Source organism: Mytilus californianus, unplaced genomic scaffold, assembly GCF_021869535.1.
Source record: "Mytilus californianus isolate M0D057914Y unplaced genomic scaffold, xbMytCali1.0.p SCAF_2, whole genome shotgun sequence".
Lineage (NCBI taxonomy): Eukaryota > Metazoa > Mollusca > Bivalvia > Mytilida > Mytilidae > Mytilus > Mytilus californianus.
The window spans coordinates 28,942,713-28,964,132 of NW_026262668.1; the positions used below are offsets into that span (position 1 = coordinate 28,942,713).

The 21,420-nt window shown below is 31.4% G+C and overlaps 1 protein-coding gene across 1 annotated transcript in view; it reads right to left on the reverse strand.

The window, feature by feature from the left end:
- Nucleotides 1-19,915, reverse strand: part of LOC127729647 (uncharacterized) — a 37,198-nt gene extending 17,283 nt beyond the window's left edge. The window contains exons 1-4 of the mRNA XM_052237499.1: nt 19,745-19,915; nt 10,800-11,048; nt 9,872-10,114; nt 8,356-8,622 (exon numbers count right to left, since the gene is read on the reverse strand). Coding sequence (XP_052093459.1) covers nt 8,356-8,622; nt 9,872-10,114; nt 10,800-11,048; nt 19,745-19,832 — 847 coding nt within the window. The 5' untranslated portion in view covers nt 19,833-19,915. The remainder of the gene's footprint in view (nt 1-8,355; nt 8,623-9,871; nt 10,115-10,799; nt 11,049-19,744) is intronic.
- Nucleotides 19,916-21,420: the final 1,505 nt, after the last annotated feature.

A 21,420-nucleotide genomic window follows, 5' to 3' on the forward strand; every position in this document is an offset into this window, starting at 1 on the left:
AAAGTTCATTAATTAATTCAGCTAGCCACAAGTTAAGAACTTTGGTTTGGGGAATAAAGTCAAGACTTCTAAAGGACAATCATTCTACCATAAACAAATTCAGTCTAAAATTTTCAATAAATCAATTCTGTCAGACGGTGTTAATGAAAGAGAATAATAGGATATAATTAAAGAGTCAATATCTGACTTTTTTCTCTCTCATTGACAATAGCACTGACATGGGGGTAAATCCACTAACATCTAAGCAAACAATACACCATCAGCTTCTTTCTTCTTCTACAACTGTAGATCATGCATTTGTATTAAAATTCTGACTATTTTTTTTTAATATCTGTGTACCATGGATTTTGGTTTACGAGAATAAAGAATTATATCGTTGTAGGTGAAACAAAAGTCAGAATCCTCGATACTGATGAAAGTCAGAATGGGTAATTCTGTGAAAACAACGAGAGAGAGAGAGAGAGAGAGAGAGAGAGAGAGAGAGAGAGAGAGAGAGAGAGATGGTTAAAACCGAATGTCAAATAAATCACGGTTACACTAATGTACAACTTAAGCAAAGTTTCTTTCAAAATATAAATAAACAGTTATTCTAAATCACAATATCAATAATACTGCAGGGACCTGGTTTTCGAAAGTATCCTAAGATATGTCATAAGATATCTCTTAGGACAAATTTTATGACCATCGTATGACTATCATATGATATGTCATATGATTGTAAATCAAAGCTGTCCTAAGATAGTCATACATATGATGCACTTGTGACATGTATGACTATCTTAACTGAACATATTTTCTTTTATTTTAAATAATGATTAAAAATTTATAAAACTAACTTTGAAAATAATAAGTATGAAAATAACAATTATTACTATTTTTATTAATGATGAATATTTTAGTTTTTTTTCATTATAATGAATGAGAAATCATTTATGAAAAGGAAATAAAACCCAAGTTGTTAATTTGTTTAAATTTAGTTTGTGTGTATATGATAAAATTCTAGGACTTCGCGTTTATGTATCATTATATATGAAGTGTTATTCAATTGTGAATACCTTTAAGATTCTGTACATCGGGTACCCGCTTAACGATAAGTCCGTGCAAATACGTTAATAAACTACTATATAAGGAGTGAACTAAGGGAGCTACCGTTTGATTTTTATGAGGGGGGGGGGGGGGGGGGGGGGGGGCTAGGATGAAATTTGAAAAAAGGCAGGACAGGAGTAATGAGTAAAAAAAAAGGCAGGATGAGTAACGTGGCAAAAAAAAGGCAGGAACGAATAGAGTGAAAAATAAAAAAGCACGACAGAAATTACAACTAAAAAAAAAAATGCAGGACAACATTTTTCATCCAAGCCCCCCCCCCCCCCCCCCCATAAAATCAAATGGTAGCTCCCTAATATACATATATGTATTATACATAATCATGAGTAAGAAAAGGAGTTAATTTTTTACGTCGCAGGAGATTCAAATTTTACTTGACGAAGCGGAGAAGAATAAATCTTTTATCGTTAAGCAGACTGAGCAACACACCAACAAACAGTGTCAAAAAGAGAGTATGGAAGGCTGCATGTGCAAAGATAAATGCAGTAAATGACACTGATCACCTTAGAACAGTGGAAAAGATGTCGTACCTTTCATGATAACCATATAAAGACCATCATAAGTCATGATTCGAGGTGTCTTAAGGGCATAATTACGATACAGTTACTGGGGAGGTAATGACGTTGCTAACGTAAAATGTTATTTTCGCGACGTCAAACTGTGACATCAGGAAAATATGCATTTTTTTATTGATTTTTATCATTCAGAATGACTTTAACGAGTTCATGGACTCCTCTTTTTTAAAATGACATTAGGTTTAGAATATCTTCTTTACATAAGAAAGATTTACGCTCTAAATTTGTATAGCAATTCTTTGGAAATAATAACTTTTTATCAAAGTTTCATGATTTTAGAAATAAAAGTGCATTTTTGCTGTATATTTATCTAATTTAAAAAAAAAATAATCGGTGAAAGTCAAAAACTTTGATAAAAAGTTATTATTTCCAAAGAATTGCTATACAAATTTAGAGCGTAAATCTTTCTTATGTAAAGAAGATATTCCAAATGTTTTTACAAAAATCCGCTTGTGTTTATCTTTTGAAACAAAACAGTTAGGTATGTCTATCTAAAAGATAGAAATGTCCAAAAAACTTCAATTTTGAGCAATTGAGGATGAAAAACATTTTCTTTTGTATTGCGGGAAAAACGCTTCCATTAGACCAGTTTTTATTGAAAAATTAACAAAGGCTAAAAGTATAGCAAATTTTAATAGCCTCAATGAAAATGAAAAATAATGATAAATATTCTTTACCCATCAACACAAAAACAGGTAGAAAGCATAGGTTCCTTTATAAAAAAAGTCATTGGCACTAAGGATAGGGGACTCACAATTGAATTTTGAACTATTTTCATTAGTTTGTTTAATATGATTATACATGCTTTTTTCTTGTCATTATGTTAATGTTGTTTTTGTCACAAATCGTATAAGTTGGTTTATGTGGCAATAAAAGTTTGATTTGATTTGATTTGAGTAAATGTCTAAAATTTCGACCCCATTTTCTCTTAAAGTAGCACATGAAGGTATATTTTTTATTACATATTTCAATTGACTAGTTGAAAAATATCTTGTATGCAAATTTTCTTTAAAAAATCACTAAGGGATCAAAACTGTATAGTATGCTCTAAAGTTTACAATGAAAGTTATGACGTATCGTAACTTGGGACACTTGTGCTAAGACTTAGTCTTACGATACTTTCGAAAACCAGGCTTCTGTATTGCTGGTCTGGTTTTGGAATAGCTGTTTTATATTATACTTGCCATATTTTTGTTGTAATCGTTTGTGAAGGCCTCTCTGGCTTTTAGAAGAAAAGCAGGAATACAAGTGATGATCGTTTCCTTTGGGTACATTCAATTGTGTAAAGTATGTTGGGACTTTGTGAATAACAACAACGTTTAACTTTTATTCTTAAAAGAAAGAAAAGTACAGTCATGTACGATTTATGGATATTGAAGATTTAATTATTTTATTCTTTGACTAAGTGTTATATCAGATGATTTTCTTTATAAAAGGATAATATAAGTCACATATTTTATGTAAAATAAACTTATTCGATATCGCTCTTTTTTACTAGATGGCTGTATTGAACAAATTAATCTTTAAACATCCAAAGTAAAACAAAATTTCGATCAAAGTTCACATATATATCATCGTCAAAGTTGTCGACGATTTTCCCGGGCAAAGAAATTAATTAACTTTCCTTTATTTTGTCAGAGGTTGACATTTCTGTAAATAAGATGACTTTGATGATTAATGTTTATAAAATGATAGAAAATAAACCATGCAGCTAATAACCAACTAATATAGCGTAAAGGGAACGGCTTGAAGATGTATTATTAAATCAGAATATCAAGCAACAATAAAACTCTATATGCTCACTTCAAATCACTTAACCAATGACCTGAATGTCAACTTTTCGTGCTTGTCGGAATAATGTATTGTACATATGGGCCGAAAAATATTGAATAAAATAAATTACCTTTAATTTCAAAAAAAATTGTTATTATTCCATTTTATGTACTATTGACTACTGTCGTCACTCTCGGGATTTGATTTTTGATTTTTGGTGTTTTAACGCCACTTTTAAGCACCGCTATTTGGCTGTTTCGTGGCGGCCAGTTTTTTTTTGGTGGAGGAAGCCTGAGTGTCCGGAGAAAACCACCGACCTTCGATAGGAAAACTGACAATCCTAGTCAATTAAAATTGGAGTCGAGGCACCGTCATCCTCGGGAAAACAACACACTAATTTCTTACGTGTGTAAGCAACAAACTACAGTAACTATTAATTTGCGCATACTTTGTTATTCCATAGACTAAATGCAAATGTATTTTCAACTACTTCGTACCAAACTGGAGACATAAGAACGTCACAACGTACAAACACCAAATATGACAAATGAAAACCACGCTTTGAAACTTTAACTAAGATATTTTAGAGTGACTACAGTAGAAAAAAACTTCCTTTGTAGCAAACACATTTATTCTTATATAGATATACATTCAAATCGTTTACTTTGCTATGTTCATTTTCATTTCTTGTCAATATTGATCATTCACAAATTGAATATCCTTAAACAGAATTTCCAAAACATCACTTCGATAAAATATATTTGAGATCGTGATTTTGAATTAAAATCCCTCTAAGATGTGTTTGTAAGTCAAGAAATGTAACAAGAATTGTTATTAGATGACTGTTCACTGGACGAAGATTGACATATTTGGTAAACACATAAATGTTTGAGGATCTCAATACAAGGCATGTTTGGTTAAGATGACATAAACACATTGTTGTTAATAAAAGTCTGTCTCCATCTCTTATATTGTCAATTAAGTTTTCAATCTGCACTAATTGAAGATGTTTTCAGCTGGAAACTAAATAAATTCTTATAGAATTGATTTTTGTATTATCTATAAAAAGAACGCAAATAGTTGCTTGAAGCCTTTATCTGCTATACAATAGACTAATAAAAGACGCAATATGATTTTCTGCCATTATTGTTTCAAATGAACTTTTTGTTGAAAATTTTACATTTCATTTAAACAGACAAAAATACCGAAAAATACATAACTTCAAAATTGGTATTTAGGTTATTTACACATTACGTATTTTAATTACACAATTTTTACATGTATTTTTCATGTTTATGTTGATTAAAAAGCTGCATTGGATATATTTCCGGAAATGATGATGTCTTCATCGAATATTCCCCTTAAATATGAATAAAAGGAGATGTTTTTTTTTTTTTTAAAGACAAAAAAATTTCTGCAATCAACACCAAATGATGACGACATAAAATTGGGATATGACAAAGAACAACTTTAGACGCGGCTCCTTACGTTAGGCAGTCAGCAATATCGATATCTAACGGTTACTCTACGACCTAAAAAATGGACAACCCCAACACTGTATTGAAAACCTTAATTAAACAACCTCGAGTATTTACGATTGAGAAATATTCAGTAGCGACGACCACATATCTGAGATTAACACCAACTTCTCAGCAAAAGAGGCGAAACATACATTTATTTACCACTGAAATTCTACCAGATTTCTTTATAGGCTCTCTAAAACATTTGGTTGGGTTAAGCTAGTGCTCGTATTTTCATCAATGTTAGAATAATATATACAGATAAAAAAAATCCAAAATTGCAAATTATCAGTCATAAGTTATTTAGATATTCCAGACTAATAAAATATATTAAAAAAATAAATAATAAAAAATAGAGTTTATTCGTGAAACATAAAACAAGCCCAAAGTTTTAATCTGGGGCCGTGTCATCGAAAGTGTCCTAAGATTTGTCTTAAGATATATCTGAGGACAAATTATAGGACAGTCTTAGGACTGTCTTATGATATATATATCAGACTGTATATCGAAGGTATCCTAAGATAATCTTAACAAAGATGTCCTATCGTAGTACTAAGTGCAATTTTCTCGTTGCCGTGTAATGATACAATTATTTAAACAAGAATATACAAAAATAGTAGGATTTCTGTATGCTACATTAGGTTTGCACACATATTATGCTTAAACTTAAATCTTATATTCAAAATATCAGTTTAAAAATATTTTTAATCAAGTAAAAGGAAGAAAATATAGAAGAAAATGTCATTTAAAATAAAGTTGCATAATGAAATCTGTAACAAAATAAAAATGTTTTCTTCTAATAGTCTACTAATAAGTTGTCTAAGGACCAAAATTAGGACATATCCTAAGATAAGATCTTTTCGATAACACGGCTAAGAGCGAAAAAAAGATGATCTTAGGACATATCTTATTTTTATTCTATTCTAACCATCTTAAAGTTAACCCTTACATACACATGATAATTTTCATTTGGCTTATTGCTAAAACATTTTGCATTTCTACTTTTGGTATCTTCATGTATTCAACAGCGAACCAGTTTAATTAATTCTACTTCTCGGGGGTATTGAATTATATAGATTCAGTATGATGAATAAGCCAATATCAACTTGAGAGTCTTCATTCATTTTGTTGGCAAGAGTAATTCTCAATGAATTGAACGATATTTCTTTAATTAATGAGACACAAGACTTTATCAAGTCAACAACGGCTTTATAGAACCAATTCGATTGGTACTTGTAACCTTCAAAATAAAGTTGTTGAACGGTTTTGAAAGGAAGTTTTGGAATGTTGTTTGCATGTGCAATATTGTCATTTTGATTTCATTCCTCTTTTGTGTAGTTATATGATTTGTTTATGTTTTACACAAACATTTTGAATACTTATTTGGTCTCTCTTGTTTTTGGTCGTGAAATATTCATATTAGTAAACTTTAAAAAAAAAATCTGACTTTAATTACCTTAATTTCGTTTTGAAAAATAATGTCTTTGTTTGCTTTCTTATATCATCGTAATAATTACATCAGAGAGTTTCTGTCCGAGCTCTTAACTGTAATTATATTTATTTGGAAGCTATTGGTGTACTTCTCGTGTTCCGGAATTTTCTCCCTTGCTTACGCAAATTAAGATCCTGTAACCATAGACTATAAAATGCCAAAAACACATAAAAAATAAAAATCAGCAAACCTTTGTTTCATTTGGTTTTTTTTTTTTTCTTTCGCTAGGACAAAAATAGTTTAATTCTTAGTTATAAGGTTGGCATCATGCAACAATTTTATATGTTTTTTTTATTGAGTAAAGTCATTATTCATTTCGTCAGTGTTTATCTAATTGATACCCTTAAGAATACAATAAGCTATAAACCTACTTTTATTGAGTCCTAATCATTATATATAAGTAAAAAATACAATTAAATCTACCAAGCTTAAGCTTATGTGAGTACGTGTTAGTTATACTTTTGTGGAATGGTCTACAGGCATAGCATCTCTTGAATCAATTGACAATTTAAAATTTTTTTCCTACTTTGCTTCGTTTATCACCATTAAAAATACACCGAAATATATTCGCATTATGCCGAAATCAACCAAGGAAGACAAATTAAGGGTAAATCAGAGAAACACTTTTTAAAGAATCAAAAGGGGGGGGGGAAGCGTAAAGAAAACACATTGTAACAAACTTGTTTTCCAACTTGTGGGGAAAAAAACACAAAGTTTAGTCCCAAATCACTGCACAGACAATTCAAATTGACAACATGAAAACCCACAAAAACCAGCGGTGAACTAGGTGCACCGGAAGGATAGGAATTTCCTGCTAAAAATTCTGTCACTCGTCGTGTTGCTAATGAAAAAGTAAAAATTCTTTGATAAGTCGAAATCGGTGAAGTCACATTAGGCAAAAAGGAACCCGGTATTGTGAATAGTGTAATAAAAAGATTTAAATGAAACTGTGCAAGGTAGAATAGAAAATAACGTATGGTATAAAGCTCCTCTTTCAGGATTCGTTAAATAATCTAAACAGAAAACTAAACACCTGTTTATGGTCAAATTTGCAAATACCGAACGACTAGGTTTCGGTTGGTTGGTTTTAGACTAGATGTGAATACGAAGATTTGTAGCAAATCTCAAAGTGGAACAAATTAATAAAATAGAGACTTAATTAAAACCTTTGAAAAAACAGGTTTATATAAATACGAGACAACGGCATTTCATTCATGTTCAAAACTCGTAAATACTTGAGGGGATCGCATAAATTCTAATAGGAACGATATGCGGGAAATATTTGTAACTGGGCAGGATGTAAACAGCAAACAATCATTCAAAAGGAGCCCGGATGAGTCGATAGAATAAGCGTCTCCTGCTATGCATGGAAAACTGTTCTCCATTCTGATTTTAGTGCATAGCATTCATTAAATATTTGTCTATGTTTATGTTCATTGTGATTTATATTAAAGCGAGACTTCTTCAAAGTCGACAATGAAAAACCGCTGATAAGAAAAGAACAAACAAGATAACGACTAAAAGAAAGAAAGGTGAAAAAAGTAATAATTCAATCATATTTTTTCAAATAAGAGAAAGTATATCGATATAAAATAGAGGCGAACGAATGATTTCGAACTGTCATTCGAATAGATCGTGTGTCAAATCTGGTTACCATTTAGTTACTTTTGTGTAAAAATATGTAAAGAATACACGAATGAGAATATATTACGTTAGCTGTATTTGGCAAAACCTTTAGGCCTTTTTGGGTCCTCAATACTCCTCATTTATGTACTTGATTAGACGTGTTAGCTTTTTTGATTCGAGCGTCACTGGTGAGTCTTTTAAAAATGAAACCAGCGTCTGGCGTATAAGATTATAAGCCTGGCGTCTTTGATGATTTTAAACTTACCTTTCACCTCAAAATGCATAGACTTTGATTCTTCCGAGTAATCATTCTGTAGACCGTGGACATTGGCTGCTATATATTTACTCATGTGACACGATTTATCATTAAATAAGTAGTCAAAACTGGAGCAGGTAAAACCGGTTTCAACCAGACACAACTGAGCGCAATGTTCTAAATTTACTCCAAGCATTATCTTGTTGTAGATGTGTATTCCTTCTAGAGGACGTAATGTTCCATATCCAAAATTGATGAAATTTTCAAACGGCCCATCTGAAAGCAAAAGTATTCAAAGGTTATATTTTGTCAGCGAGAGAGAGAGAGGGTTAATTTTCCCTGAATTATTTTCAAACCATGACCATTTTTAAAAAGTCTTACATTCATATACATGTAGTATCGCAACCCAATGTGTGTCCTTTAGGGTTCTTATAATAGTATAGATTATTTCTAAACAGACCTCCAAAGAATAACACCTGAAGAAAACCCAAAGCCACAGTATTGGCAATTTTTGAGTAGTATGAAAAGTACATTGTAACCGAAGCCCAAGTTATGTTGAACGTAAAGTTGTACTGTCTTTCGAATACAAATTAATTCGTTTTGGTTAGCGACATTCTTCGATGCAAATTCTGACAAAAATCATGTAAAATTTGCACGTTTAAAAAAGATTAGACCTACCTTTTTATATGATCACATATCATAAGACAACAATAAATTATATACAAAATAATGTTAGTACATTTCAATAAGATACCATGTAATTTGTTCATTAAAATATACAAATAAAGTTGTTTGATGTTGATGGTTACGTTTCTGATGAACATTTATTGACGTTTATATTGAAATGCAAAAAAAACATTTAGCCCTCAAAATTAATTTTCATGTGTGCATTAGTTACTCTTTAATTTTTTAAATTGTTATTGATTTTTATTTGCTGATTTTGATTATAAAATCAAAGGCAAAGGTTAAAAGGCCAAGATATTAGTTTGAGTTAAAAGAGCAAAAGTTTTTGCAAAATTAATCAAAAGTGAAACCTCCAACTGCGAATTTTTATGGCACTTAAACCAATCTAATGATCTTCACTTAAAGATCTAAATGATCAGAAGTGGTACTGTATATTGCGTGAAAAGATGTTTTTATGTCTATCAATGTATTGCTGTTTTATCGAGCGTTAGGTATATCAGCTATCTGTTCTGTTTTGTATTAAAAAAAAATCCTCAGATATCCACTGGATTAGAAAAAGAGAGGCGAAAGATACCAAAGGGACATTCATAACTCATAAATCGAAATTAAACTGACCACGCCATGACCAAAAATGAAAAAAAAACAAAAGACAAACAACAGTATACAAAACACAACATAGAAAACTAAAGAATGTGCAACACGAACCCCACCAAAAACTGGGAATGATTAGAGTATAGTCCCGTTTTATCTGCAATTTGTTTCCGTCAAAAATGCGTGTTATATGTCACATATTATGTTACAACCCCTTTACTGCCTAACGGCGTGTCGACGTATTACTCACCAAACGTTCTCTGGTAATAATCTGTTCCATATTGTATTACCACTCCTCCGGAGGCCGCTGGAGTCTTTGAAGTCAGCCAACAGTTCTGAAGTCTAACTTCATAATCAAAACCTTGACATTTAAATGAAACTTCTAGAACACATCGTCGTGCACATTTTTCTACAGATATCCCGGGGATTTTTCTATCGTGTGATACGGTCACTATATGATTTGGAAGCCTATGAAAAAGCTTTACATATGCAGCTGTAACAATAAAAATAGCAATGAATTGGTTACCGACAGTATAATGCTGATTCAGAAATTCTCAGAGACACATCATGGATATAGTGTATATGTACTGTAAATTTGTTTCATGTTTATTTTATGTAAAGTTTCCATTTCATCTGAATTAGAAAAAAAAACTTTTATCAAATACAATACCTGGTTTAACTGTTTAGTGATAAATGTGACAAGATTATCATTTTCGTACTTTCTTAGAACCTGGAAATTATAATTTCGAATAAAGTGGTATGATATTTCAGTATTCTCACAATTATATTCTGACTTTTTTCAATGTTTCGTTCTTCTATGAGTTATAGCACTTACAATGCATTAACATCAACTTTTCATGAGACGATACCTCAAATGACAAATTAAAACCCTTCCGGAGCACTTAAGACCACCCCCGGTTTTTGGTGGGGTTCGTGTTGCTCAGTCTTTAGTTTTCTATGTTGTGTTATGTATACTATTGATTGTCTTTTGGTCCTTTTCTTTTGTTGCCATAGCGTTGTCAGTTTATTTTCAACTTATAAGTTTGAATGTCCCTTTGGTATCTTTCGCCTGTCTTTTAAAACTAAATAGACGGGATCACCGGCTCTGGCCAATAAACCATGACCCTTTTTAGCATGTGGTAAATGCATGTATAATAACTAGACAGTGATAAACCTACTTCTGTAATGGTCAACATAAGTTGATGGTATCAGATGAATGAACGGGTCGTCGAGTGAATTGTTGTAAAGACGACATCCTTGAACTTTGTTGTCGATGTCAAATGATTTACATTCAAATGTAGTTTCTCGAACACACCGTTCTGCACACGCTTCTACAGTTACATTGTTGATTGTGATGACTGGAAGACTTGACATGCGCATATTTGGCACCCGGAAATATAATGAATTGAAGTTTTGAATGTCACAACCTGTAATGTAAAAGAAATGATAAAACTTTATATAAAGTAGATAAACAGAAATATTGAAAAAAAAATTACGAAAGCCTGGAACTAACGAAATAAAAGGCAACATTGCAATATGGACTTTTATGATCGCTGTTCACAGTTTGTATCTTTGATGTTTTATGTGTCTTTACAACTTTGGTTTATCAAATAATGCTAGCAATCAATAAGTTCGTAAATGACCAATGACAACAGTATATTCAACTGACATTTTGTCTCATAAATTATTTCTTACATCAAAATGAGATGAAATAGTGTAAATAGAACTATTATTTACTATCAATATGTCAACAATAAATCGTGACATAATGACCAGCAACTGGACAGTTCACATTACTGCAATGCTGAATACAGACGTCCAGGAAGTAATTAACTGTATGGGTAAGATTACATCTATTTATATACTGATATAAATAAGAAGATGCGGTATGAGTGCCAATGAGACAACTCTCCATCCAAGTCACAATGTGTAAAAAGGTAACAATTATAGGTCAAAATACGGCCTTGACTCACACCGAACAGCAAGCTATAAAGGGCCCCAAAATGACTAGTGTAAAACAATTCAAACAGGAAAACCAACGGTCTAATCTATATAAAAAACGAGAAACGAGAAACACCGATGAACCACACCAACAAACGACAACCACTGAACATGATCTAGAAAAGGTATAAAAAGTAGGGCTCGCAGTTTATTCTGCATCAAGAATAATAATGTCATTATTCTATAGACATTCATTGATAACGACTATTTGCTTTTTTTTAAAAGATACATATATGTATCAAAATAAAGTATATCAAACAGTTCCAAAAACCATCATCACAAGCTGTCTGACAACCCATGTTCTCATAAAAGAGAATAAACATACAGTTTACCAAACGATAAAAGGTAACCGATGTTGCATGGCAACTTGCCTTCGAAAAACGTTATATTAGGGAGTAAAAACTGATGTTCCCTAGCCTGGGGTCCTGGCTACTGATTTGCTCCGCTACATGATTATCGACGCAATATGATTGGGCCAGGATGCCAGGCTATGATGTTCCCGGCCTAAATATAATTGAACTACATTTTCCCTAGCCCCTAATACCGACCGTGCAAGACCCTCATGGGTAGTCAAGGTCGTTAAAAAAAACTCGTCGCCCCTCGTCAGTATGGCTAAGATGCATTACCATGAACATTTAGCCAATAAACAAAAAACTTTATTAAAAATTTCTGAACAAATTAATCAAACCTTGAAATCCCTTTGCCTCTGTAATTCTGTAAAATTACTCATATTTAACATGATTGATAAACCCTTTAAAGAAATGGTAAATTAAATTCATATCATATTTTTTAATCAGTAGAATTGTTTCTTTAAAATACTCATATAAAAAAACAAATATAAAAATCTAGCTCACACCAGTGTTTCTGGATATAGATTTTTTTTAAGAAACCTTAAATAAGTACATTTGCTATATTCCCTAATCTTACATTTGGTTGAATGTCCAACATTAGTCATTTGCTACTAAATGTTGTAAAAACGCCTTATTACCGATAAATGAGAATGAATAAAAGAAACAACGGACAACAGCCAAATTATCCCCAATAGCACTAAATACTGATATTTTTCATGTTTAATAATTTTTACTATGCTGTAGGGACCCGTTAAATAGACTTGTAGTGGTCAATTGATTGTGTCCAATTACTATCTGTACATTAGCTTCAACATCCAGACAATGATCAAAAGTAATAAACTGACCATACAATATTTACAATGTATTTGTTCTGTTCTAGATATCTTCGAAAAAAGTACACACTGTAATTTATTTATTTTAACTTTAGTTTTTTCTTCGAAATATATAGCAGCTAATATGATATAGAATGTCTATTGGACAACAACTCAATAACATGGGGCATGCTTTTGTAAGTCTCTCTTACACTTATGAGTTTTTATTTTCCCTTTGGTGATCTTTGGTAACTTCCGCCTCTTTTTTTACGGAAGAATCACTAAACGAAAGTATTTTGTCTGTATGTTGCCATAAGTCTAATAGTCAGTTAAGCTGGTAACCAGACTTGGATTTCTGCTTATGTATTTGTTGTTATCAGATAGACACATCGATGTAATTTTTTCCCACAAATTATATAGTGTGTGCATTAGCCAGGAAAAGCTTCTTTTGCACACATTTGGTATCCATTTTCAAAAACATTCACGGATAGTGCTTCAACCAACCAATTATCCATTGTTATCTTAAATACCAAGATAACTAAAATATACCTCGATTTTATTTTTTTTAAAAGGGACTGTTATGATCTCATTAATATTATCAATTCTATCAATTAGGTCTAGTATTTTGGTTACCAAGGAACGCCTTCTCCCGGCTAAATCTATGTCAAAAATAAATTTACCGAACTACATGTTTTTTTCAAAAATAAATACATCGAACTACATTTTTTCGATCAAATTTTGAATGCATGTATATTTAACTTTCAGTTAAGAAAATTTACATATCTATCTTTTATTTATTTTAGGGTGTCTATATTCCTTTAAAGCAATTCCCTCTTTCATTTGCATATCGACTGTTTGTACTTTGACTCTATATATCTTGTGGAATCTCAATAATGAAGAATAACTTGGAAGTAAAGTTAAATTGTCAACATCTAAAAGTAGTAACTATTTCGAAATAAGTAAATCCTTCTTACTCCAAGAAAAAGGGAAATCAGTTTACAACTTTAATTGTCAATACCTGTATAAAGTCAAACAAAAAAAAGAGCTCAACAGGTTAAAGCTTCCACTTGTTTGTGCTTGTGTATTAAAATTCTATAAAATGTTGTTGTAGATTGCCATTTTTATGAGATTGATATACGTGGAATCATATTTTCCTAAGTTTATAGATAAATGCAATGTCGTAAAAATTTCGAAATCTTATATGTGATATCGAAAGTCATGATAGAAGAAAAAGTAACATTTTAATCATATAAAAAGAAAAACTGTATATGCATGTCATGAATACAGTTATATACATCCAACCCACTTAAGACAAGTTATGAAAAATTACTACTATATCCCATTTAAGTATAAAGTCTGCTTTATGGCAAGGTTTAATGGGGATCTACTAGATCAGTTTATATAGAGAACACCTGACACAGGTACAAACTTTCATTGCAATCTTTTTTATTGTATTTAGATATTAACTTTAAGGATTTTCAGAACTCACAATATGCAAACTCAAGAAAAAACTTATATACGAATTAAATTTTGAAATGGAAAAGATCAAGGTGTACACTCGAAAGAAATGATTCAAATACATTACCAAACAAACAAAATTTGTCAAAGGTTAATGTATTTAGACATTTTCAATATGAATATTCTCATAATTATAGCTTTATAATGCCAACTTTCCACTTCCGCTAGATATAGTTCTGCTGTACCGACAAATCTGATGACTTTATTTACAGTGAATTACTTTATTGCTAATTTGATCGCAAATAATTGGTCGCTATAGTCGGACTGACACTGAATTTCATCTCACTTTTAATTAATCATCAACGTGCACTTTGGAAAATCGTATTCCCTTAAGAACGAATAAAAGCTAATCCTGATTTTCCAATCCTCTAGACACAAATGATCAAAACAATTTTGTCTGCGACTATGCCAATAATTCACCAGTCACTCGATAAATGCCACAGGCGAACGTCCATGATTGAATTTTCAAAGATTTTAAATTCTATTGTCGATATTTTAAATTGTCTGTTGTAAGTTGTTGTTTTAATATACTTGAATGTAGAAGAAAATTAATATTTTTTTGTGCAAACAGACTGAATTTGTTACATATTAAAGAGGGTCGTTACTGAAGTACCTTCATGACGAATAACTGTAAAAAATCTTACCAAATAACGTTAACGGTATTTTTTGGTGCATGACGATAAACTGTACACTTACTTTATGACGATAAAATAATCGACTGATTTCGACGAATCTCGTTAAATTCTTTCCAAAATTAACGGTAACGGTTAATTATTCGAGACCTCTGATGAACCACGATAAAATTTTAACAATTAAAGAAGTATTTTGGATTTAAGAATGGGATTTTTTTTCACTTTTATGAAGACTAAGAAAACATACCCAAACTTGTTTTTTTAAATGGCGGGTTTGCAGGCCAAATTCTTAACAACTTTGTGACTGCATTTTGCAGTTTACTGTTTTTGTACAAAACTGAAACCTGTTCCAACCGAGTAATGAGGATGAAAGACTGAAATCGACACTACATAAGTTTTATGGTCAACATCACGAATTGATTGACTTACAAGATCACTAATTTGAAATATGAATTTGATCGGAAACGGATGCGATTCCCTCAGTTTTATGTTTGAAACCTTGATTTTTTTCTTCTTAGACATCGGTAAGCTACCTACTGTCACCTTAATTTGAAATTATTTTGATCTTTTCGTTTGATTATTTGCCTAATCGAACAGTAAGGTGCATTTCAATCACCCCTTTTGATCTAATTTTGACTGAGATATTGACGCTATAGACGTCCAACGTTTATCAATGCATCTAAATAAATAACATTTGATATAAATATTTTGTCCCCTCATACACATCCTTAACAAATTCAAATCATATTCCCCAATATACATATGAGTATTTTGCTCATTGTTGAAGGGCGTACGGTCTTCTACGTCATTTAGTCTCTGGTGGAGAGTTGTCTCAATGGCAATCATACCACATCTTCTAATTTCTATACATTGTTTAGACCCATCTTAACTGTAGCTGTTATGTCGATTTTATATCCATTATCGTTTGCGAGATCTATGTAGACCTATGTCCACTACAGCTTTCATGTCGATTTTATATCCAATATCGTTTGCGAGATCTATGTAGACCTATGTCCGCTACATCTTTCATGTCGATTCTATATTGAATAAAGATGGTGAGACCTGTAAAGACCTATCTTCACTTTAGATGTCGATTCTATATCAAAACAGATAGCTTTACACATTTGTTACATAATTATGGCTTTGTGTTGTTATCTTGATTCAGTCAATGATCATCTTTTACAATTTTTGCAGTATAATAAAACGCAATTAGTTAATTGCTATGCAGTTGCGTGCGTTTTGATGATGAAATTCTTTGAAGATGTGGACGTAATGCTGAATTTTCATGTATCAATTTCAGTATTTGTCTTAAGCAAAGGGAACAATTATTTGTAAATAGTAAATAATGCACGGTTGAAGAACAAATTATATCTTCTACTGTTCGTTCATATGGTTACAGTTGCTTAAACAGCGTCATATTGTTTCTTAATTTTGACAGATTTTATTCTAAAAAGAGTACGTTGACGACTTTTATTTTCGGTGGACAAAAAATAAATTGTAGCATCACACGCGGACTTCACTTTATATTTGCATCCTTTTCTAATGAGCGTTATATTATGCTATTTCAAACCAGTTGATTCAAAAGATACATTGGTGGCCTTGGACTGTTTTCTGCCCTTTGGTCGGGTTGTTGTCTCTTTGACGCATTCCCCGTTTCCATTCTCAATTTTATTTTACGAACTGCAAACTGTGCAAACAGCAATTGATTAGCACAAATTTAGAATATACAGGATATCATGGTCTATTGAGAGGAGAGCCATGATAGATTAATTCACATTGAGTTTGAACATATTTTTTTCCACTCTTACAGCTCTGCAAAAGTGTATTCCGTAAAACCGGAATTATTCATCTGAAAGTTTTTTCATACCAAATATTGCTGTTGATATTTTGTGTACTAATGTACTTAAGTGGACCTGTGAATTCAGCTCGTCATTTGATTGATGCATCACAAATGCGGGCGGCAGGGAACATGTTGAACATTTTAAAAAGAAACTTTGGGACAAAACCGTAGATGAACTCCTACAAGACTGATATATCAAAGACTGAACTTACTTTCAAATGAAAATCATCGTGTTCTTTGAATAATAACCGAGTCTTTTCTTCTTCTTTCAAATACTGCCCACATTCAACATGAGGAATATTCTGGCAAGTTGCGCATGATTAAAACAGGATTAAAACAGGATAAAAACCAATTGTTCTGTTGATTTAGTTTGTGGTTTTGGTCACTTGCTTTAATTTGATTTTGGATTGGAAAAAGTAAAAGCCGCCGTTTTAGTCTTCAATAAACTATTATACAAGTATTTACTGTATTACTAATATCGAAAAGTACGTATCTAATATCTGAATTTCCCAAACCAAATCAGGTTAATAAGACACAAGAGAATAACATGTTTATTTCTACCTGTAACGTCAAATAAAAGCCTTCCCGTTATTGCAACTAATGAGAGCCAAAACCACTGAAGCAAGAGACCTTTATAAACAAACAATAATCGTAATTTCTGTATCAAAAGCTGCCTGTTATAACAGTGATACTATCTAATAACATATTGATCAAGGTAACACTGAACTATTGTCCTGGGACTGGAGAATGCAACCAAACATATTCATCCGAACGCACCTGATAAAAGGTTACAGTTTAAAAATTCAATAAGATCTTTAAAAAGCAACTGATGTGTAGAAATTGACAATCGCAATTAAAGTAATTTTGATATTAAAAATCTCAAATGATTTAATGTGAATGTACGAGAGTTTAGAGCACTGTACGTCATACTTTATTAAGTAAATCGTTTAAATTATCATTTATGAAAATAGTATATGTATACTATGTTTCTGTTGTGAATGCTGAATTTAATAGCTTAATTTCATGGGTTAACCATGGGTTTATTTCTCGTGGATTAGAATATTTCCTTAAATGAAATAATTAATATTTTACGTAAATTTCTCATGTTTCAGATACGTAAATTTGGGTTTTTGTATACTAAAACGTTCTGTTGATTTGTTTTAGTCTGTTCGGAATCTGTGCTCTTTTGACATATACGTGTTCTCTCTTTTTCTTCGACTTATCTTTTTTTTATTGCTCCTATACGATCTTCTATCTCTTTTGTTGCATTTCAAAGTGTTTTTTTCATTTTCTTCACTCTCTTTTTCTGACGTAGTGCATTGATTACGTTTTAAATGTATTGTTTGTATAATGAATACAGTATATAGTACATAGTACTGAGTAATCCTTGTCAAGTTATTAACTTAAAAAAAAATGACCTTTGTCCTCTTTACGAATTACCATGCTATTACAAAGTGTAGGTGCATATATTACGAAAGACTAATTCAAAATTCTCACAATATTATACAAAGTGTACTCATTTGACACATTCCTTACATTTTTATAATATTTTAATGATTCGTTACCACAACCATGAGTCAACATATATAACATGTATATGCAATCTTCTATAGCAAACGATTTTGATCATTTTTGTCCGTTTTACCTATTTTGGATCTGTGAACCGTATCTAGACGAAATGCGCATCTGGCGCACCGAAATTGAAGCCCAGGTATCTCTGATGAGTTTTATATAAAAAACATAAGAACTTTGTCATACTACTTAACAAACAAGTTTTTCTATCTTTTTCGTATAATATCAATACAGTAGATAACATCGTCCTTAACATGCATGAACTATTTGTCACTGTACGTTAAGTAACCAACAATCAATACATTAGATAACATCGTCCTGAACATACATGAACTATTTGTTGTCACTGTACGTTAAGTTACCAACATTCAATACAGAAGATAACATCGTCCTGAACATGCATGAACTATTTGTCGCTGTACGTTAAGCAGCCAACAATCAATCAGTAGATAACATTAAGGTTTAAATATAATCCGGTTATTTAAAGAATTTCTATTTATGCTTAACAGGAAAGGTGGTGTATACGTCAACGAGACAGCAATCCACCAACACTAGAGCCAAAATAGATCTAGAGGTCAAAATGCGTTATCCAGCAATAGCCAAGACAAAATCGAATCTAGAAAATTATTAAAATAAACCTAGAATAGATTATCAAAGATCTGTCATGAACACCAAATTTTACAAAATGATGAAAAACACATATAAAAAATGACGAAAGACAACCAGTTACTAATGAAAAAAGTACAATGTTTTGGGTTTAGTCCAGTTGCTTACGATGAAGTGAGAAATACTCAAACTACTTACTCAAACTTAAAACTGATAAATCTTGCATTTCACGTTTCAACTTTTGATTGACCTAGAAGGGAGACTATGTGTTTCAAAGAGTACAGTGGTCATTATTTCGACATTAATCCGGCGTCTGACGGGGTTTTAGGTCTTTTTGGGGCCTCGGGTGGACAATTCCTAAAAGGCCGTCAGACGTCGGTGCAAACTAAATGGTTATAGAAACTCTTACTTATCGTAGCATTTGTAAGTAAGGGTCCTAAGTTACAAGTCTTCATTAATTTAAATTATTGTTTCATGAAGAAATTAGACTATTTAAAGATAACATATTTCTATGTAATGTACTTATCTGGCCATGTACAAATATAGTTGTTTCAGTTTATAACAAATATTGAATTTAGATAAAAATATTAGTTATAACTAGTTCTTATAATTACTTGTGAATTAAAAGCATGTAGCACTCATTAATATCACTTATATGAACAGTTCATCTTAAGTCATATTTCAAAAAGACAGCTTCTTTGTGTATCAAAGATAACATTATCAACATAAAACAAATACTAGTTCTAGCTATTCTTATAATATCTAAAACCGGAGTAAATTTCAATATCTTACCTGTCCTGGAAAATATTCCAATTTGAATAAAAACCAAAATAATCCAACATTTCCTCGAACGTATAACAGTATTTATTACAGATTCCATTGTTTGTCAACAGCTTACTATGAAACCAGAAAATGGAATAACTTTTATATTGCTCACTCCGGAAATCTGCTTGCAATGTTACTAATCAGATATTTGAGAATAAAGTAATAGATTCCGATAAACTGTTATATAATAGAGGAGTTCCGGACCTCGGTGTTCCAATCAAGACACCGGAATAAAAATTGATCGTTCTCTATTACTGTTCTCTTACGTTATATATTATTGATTCATTAAACAATAAAAAGTATACAATGATTTTCGTACTATTTCAATAATTCATACTTATCAGTTTTGCTCACAAAAAGCAAACAAAATGTTTGCAAAAATCAATTTGTCCTTTTTCTTTCTTTTCAATATTCAACAAAACACACACTTTCAAAAGTGAAAAAGTCGTCCGTTTTAAAGTTTCATCGAATGAGCAACAGAAATTCAGAAGAAAAATACATAAAGATAATATATTTACGAATATACTGATAATGATTCTGCAATATTTTATTCATTGATAGAATAATAAAGATTTGAATAACTAAGTTTGATTTTATGAAACAACCTGGAAAGTATGAAGAAGGTAAAATCCCTTGTGAACCAAAAATAAGATGTTAATAGACAATATAAATATAAAAAAAAACTTCTGACTTTAGTATCATTCAATATTTTATCATATTTTTTTTATTAAATTCAATTAAAATCAGATATTAAAACGCGTATATTAGAGACGATAGGGCGGAAACAATAATTGAATAAATATTTATAACGTTAAAATGAAGCACGATTATTGTAAACTTGAATTGAAAATTTATAAAATATACTTGATATATCTAAATATTGTGGTTTTCATTGTAGGATATGATACTTGCGGTTATGATCTACTCGAGATCTGAGCAGGAGTTACAATTTATGGTTTAACCTGAAACCTACATTAATAAGATAACCGATAGTATCCCAAATATAAAAATTAAAAATGATATTCTGATAACTTTGAAATAAAAATGGTTCTTTTTTATGTGAGAACTAAAGTGTTAAATCCTAGTTTCATTTCAAACGCACTTAAAAAATACATTATGCACATCTTTGTTGTTTTGTCTTTAATGAATAGATGTATCATTAGCAAACATGTTTACATCATCTCCTGATCTTTAGATGCGACATTGCAAGTCCATGTTATGAAAGACAAAACAAATCATTTGAATAAAGAAATCAATATATAAACAAGAGGTGCCCATGGTAGTATAAAATAAATATTCTGAGAAAATTTCATTGAAATCCTATCGGTGGGTTTGGAGGAGTGACGGACACAAGATGTCTATCCGTACTTCTATATATAGCTAAGATAGTCATGTTTTGATACGGATACGTACAACGCCATAAAGCACAGTAACAGTAAAACTGTGCATCTGCTCCGGTTGCAATAGCGATGCGACTAGCGAGGAGTTACGACGCGACGATATTGGGATGCGATGCGATTGACCTTCGATATGATATATTATGTATTGCGACCCATGTGAAATGAAATTACTTGTTTTGGAGAAGTTGCATTTATAAAGTAATGACAGAAGAAAATACGAACGAATGAACGGACGACGAGTAG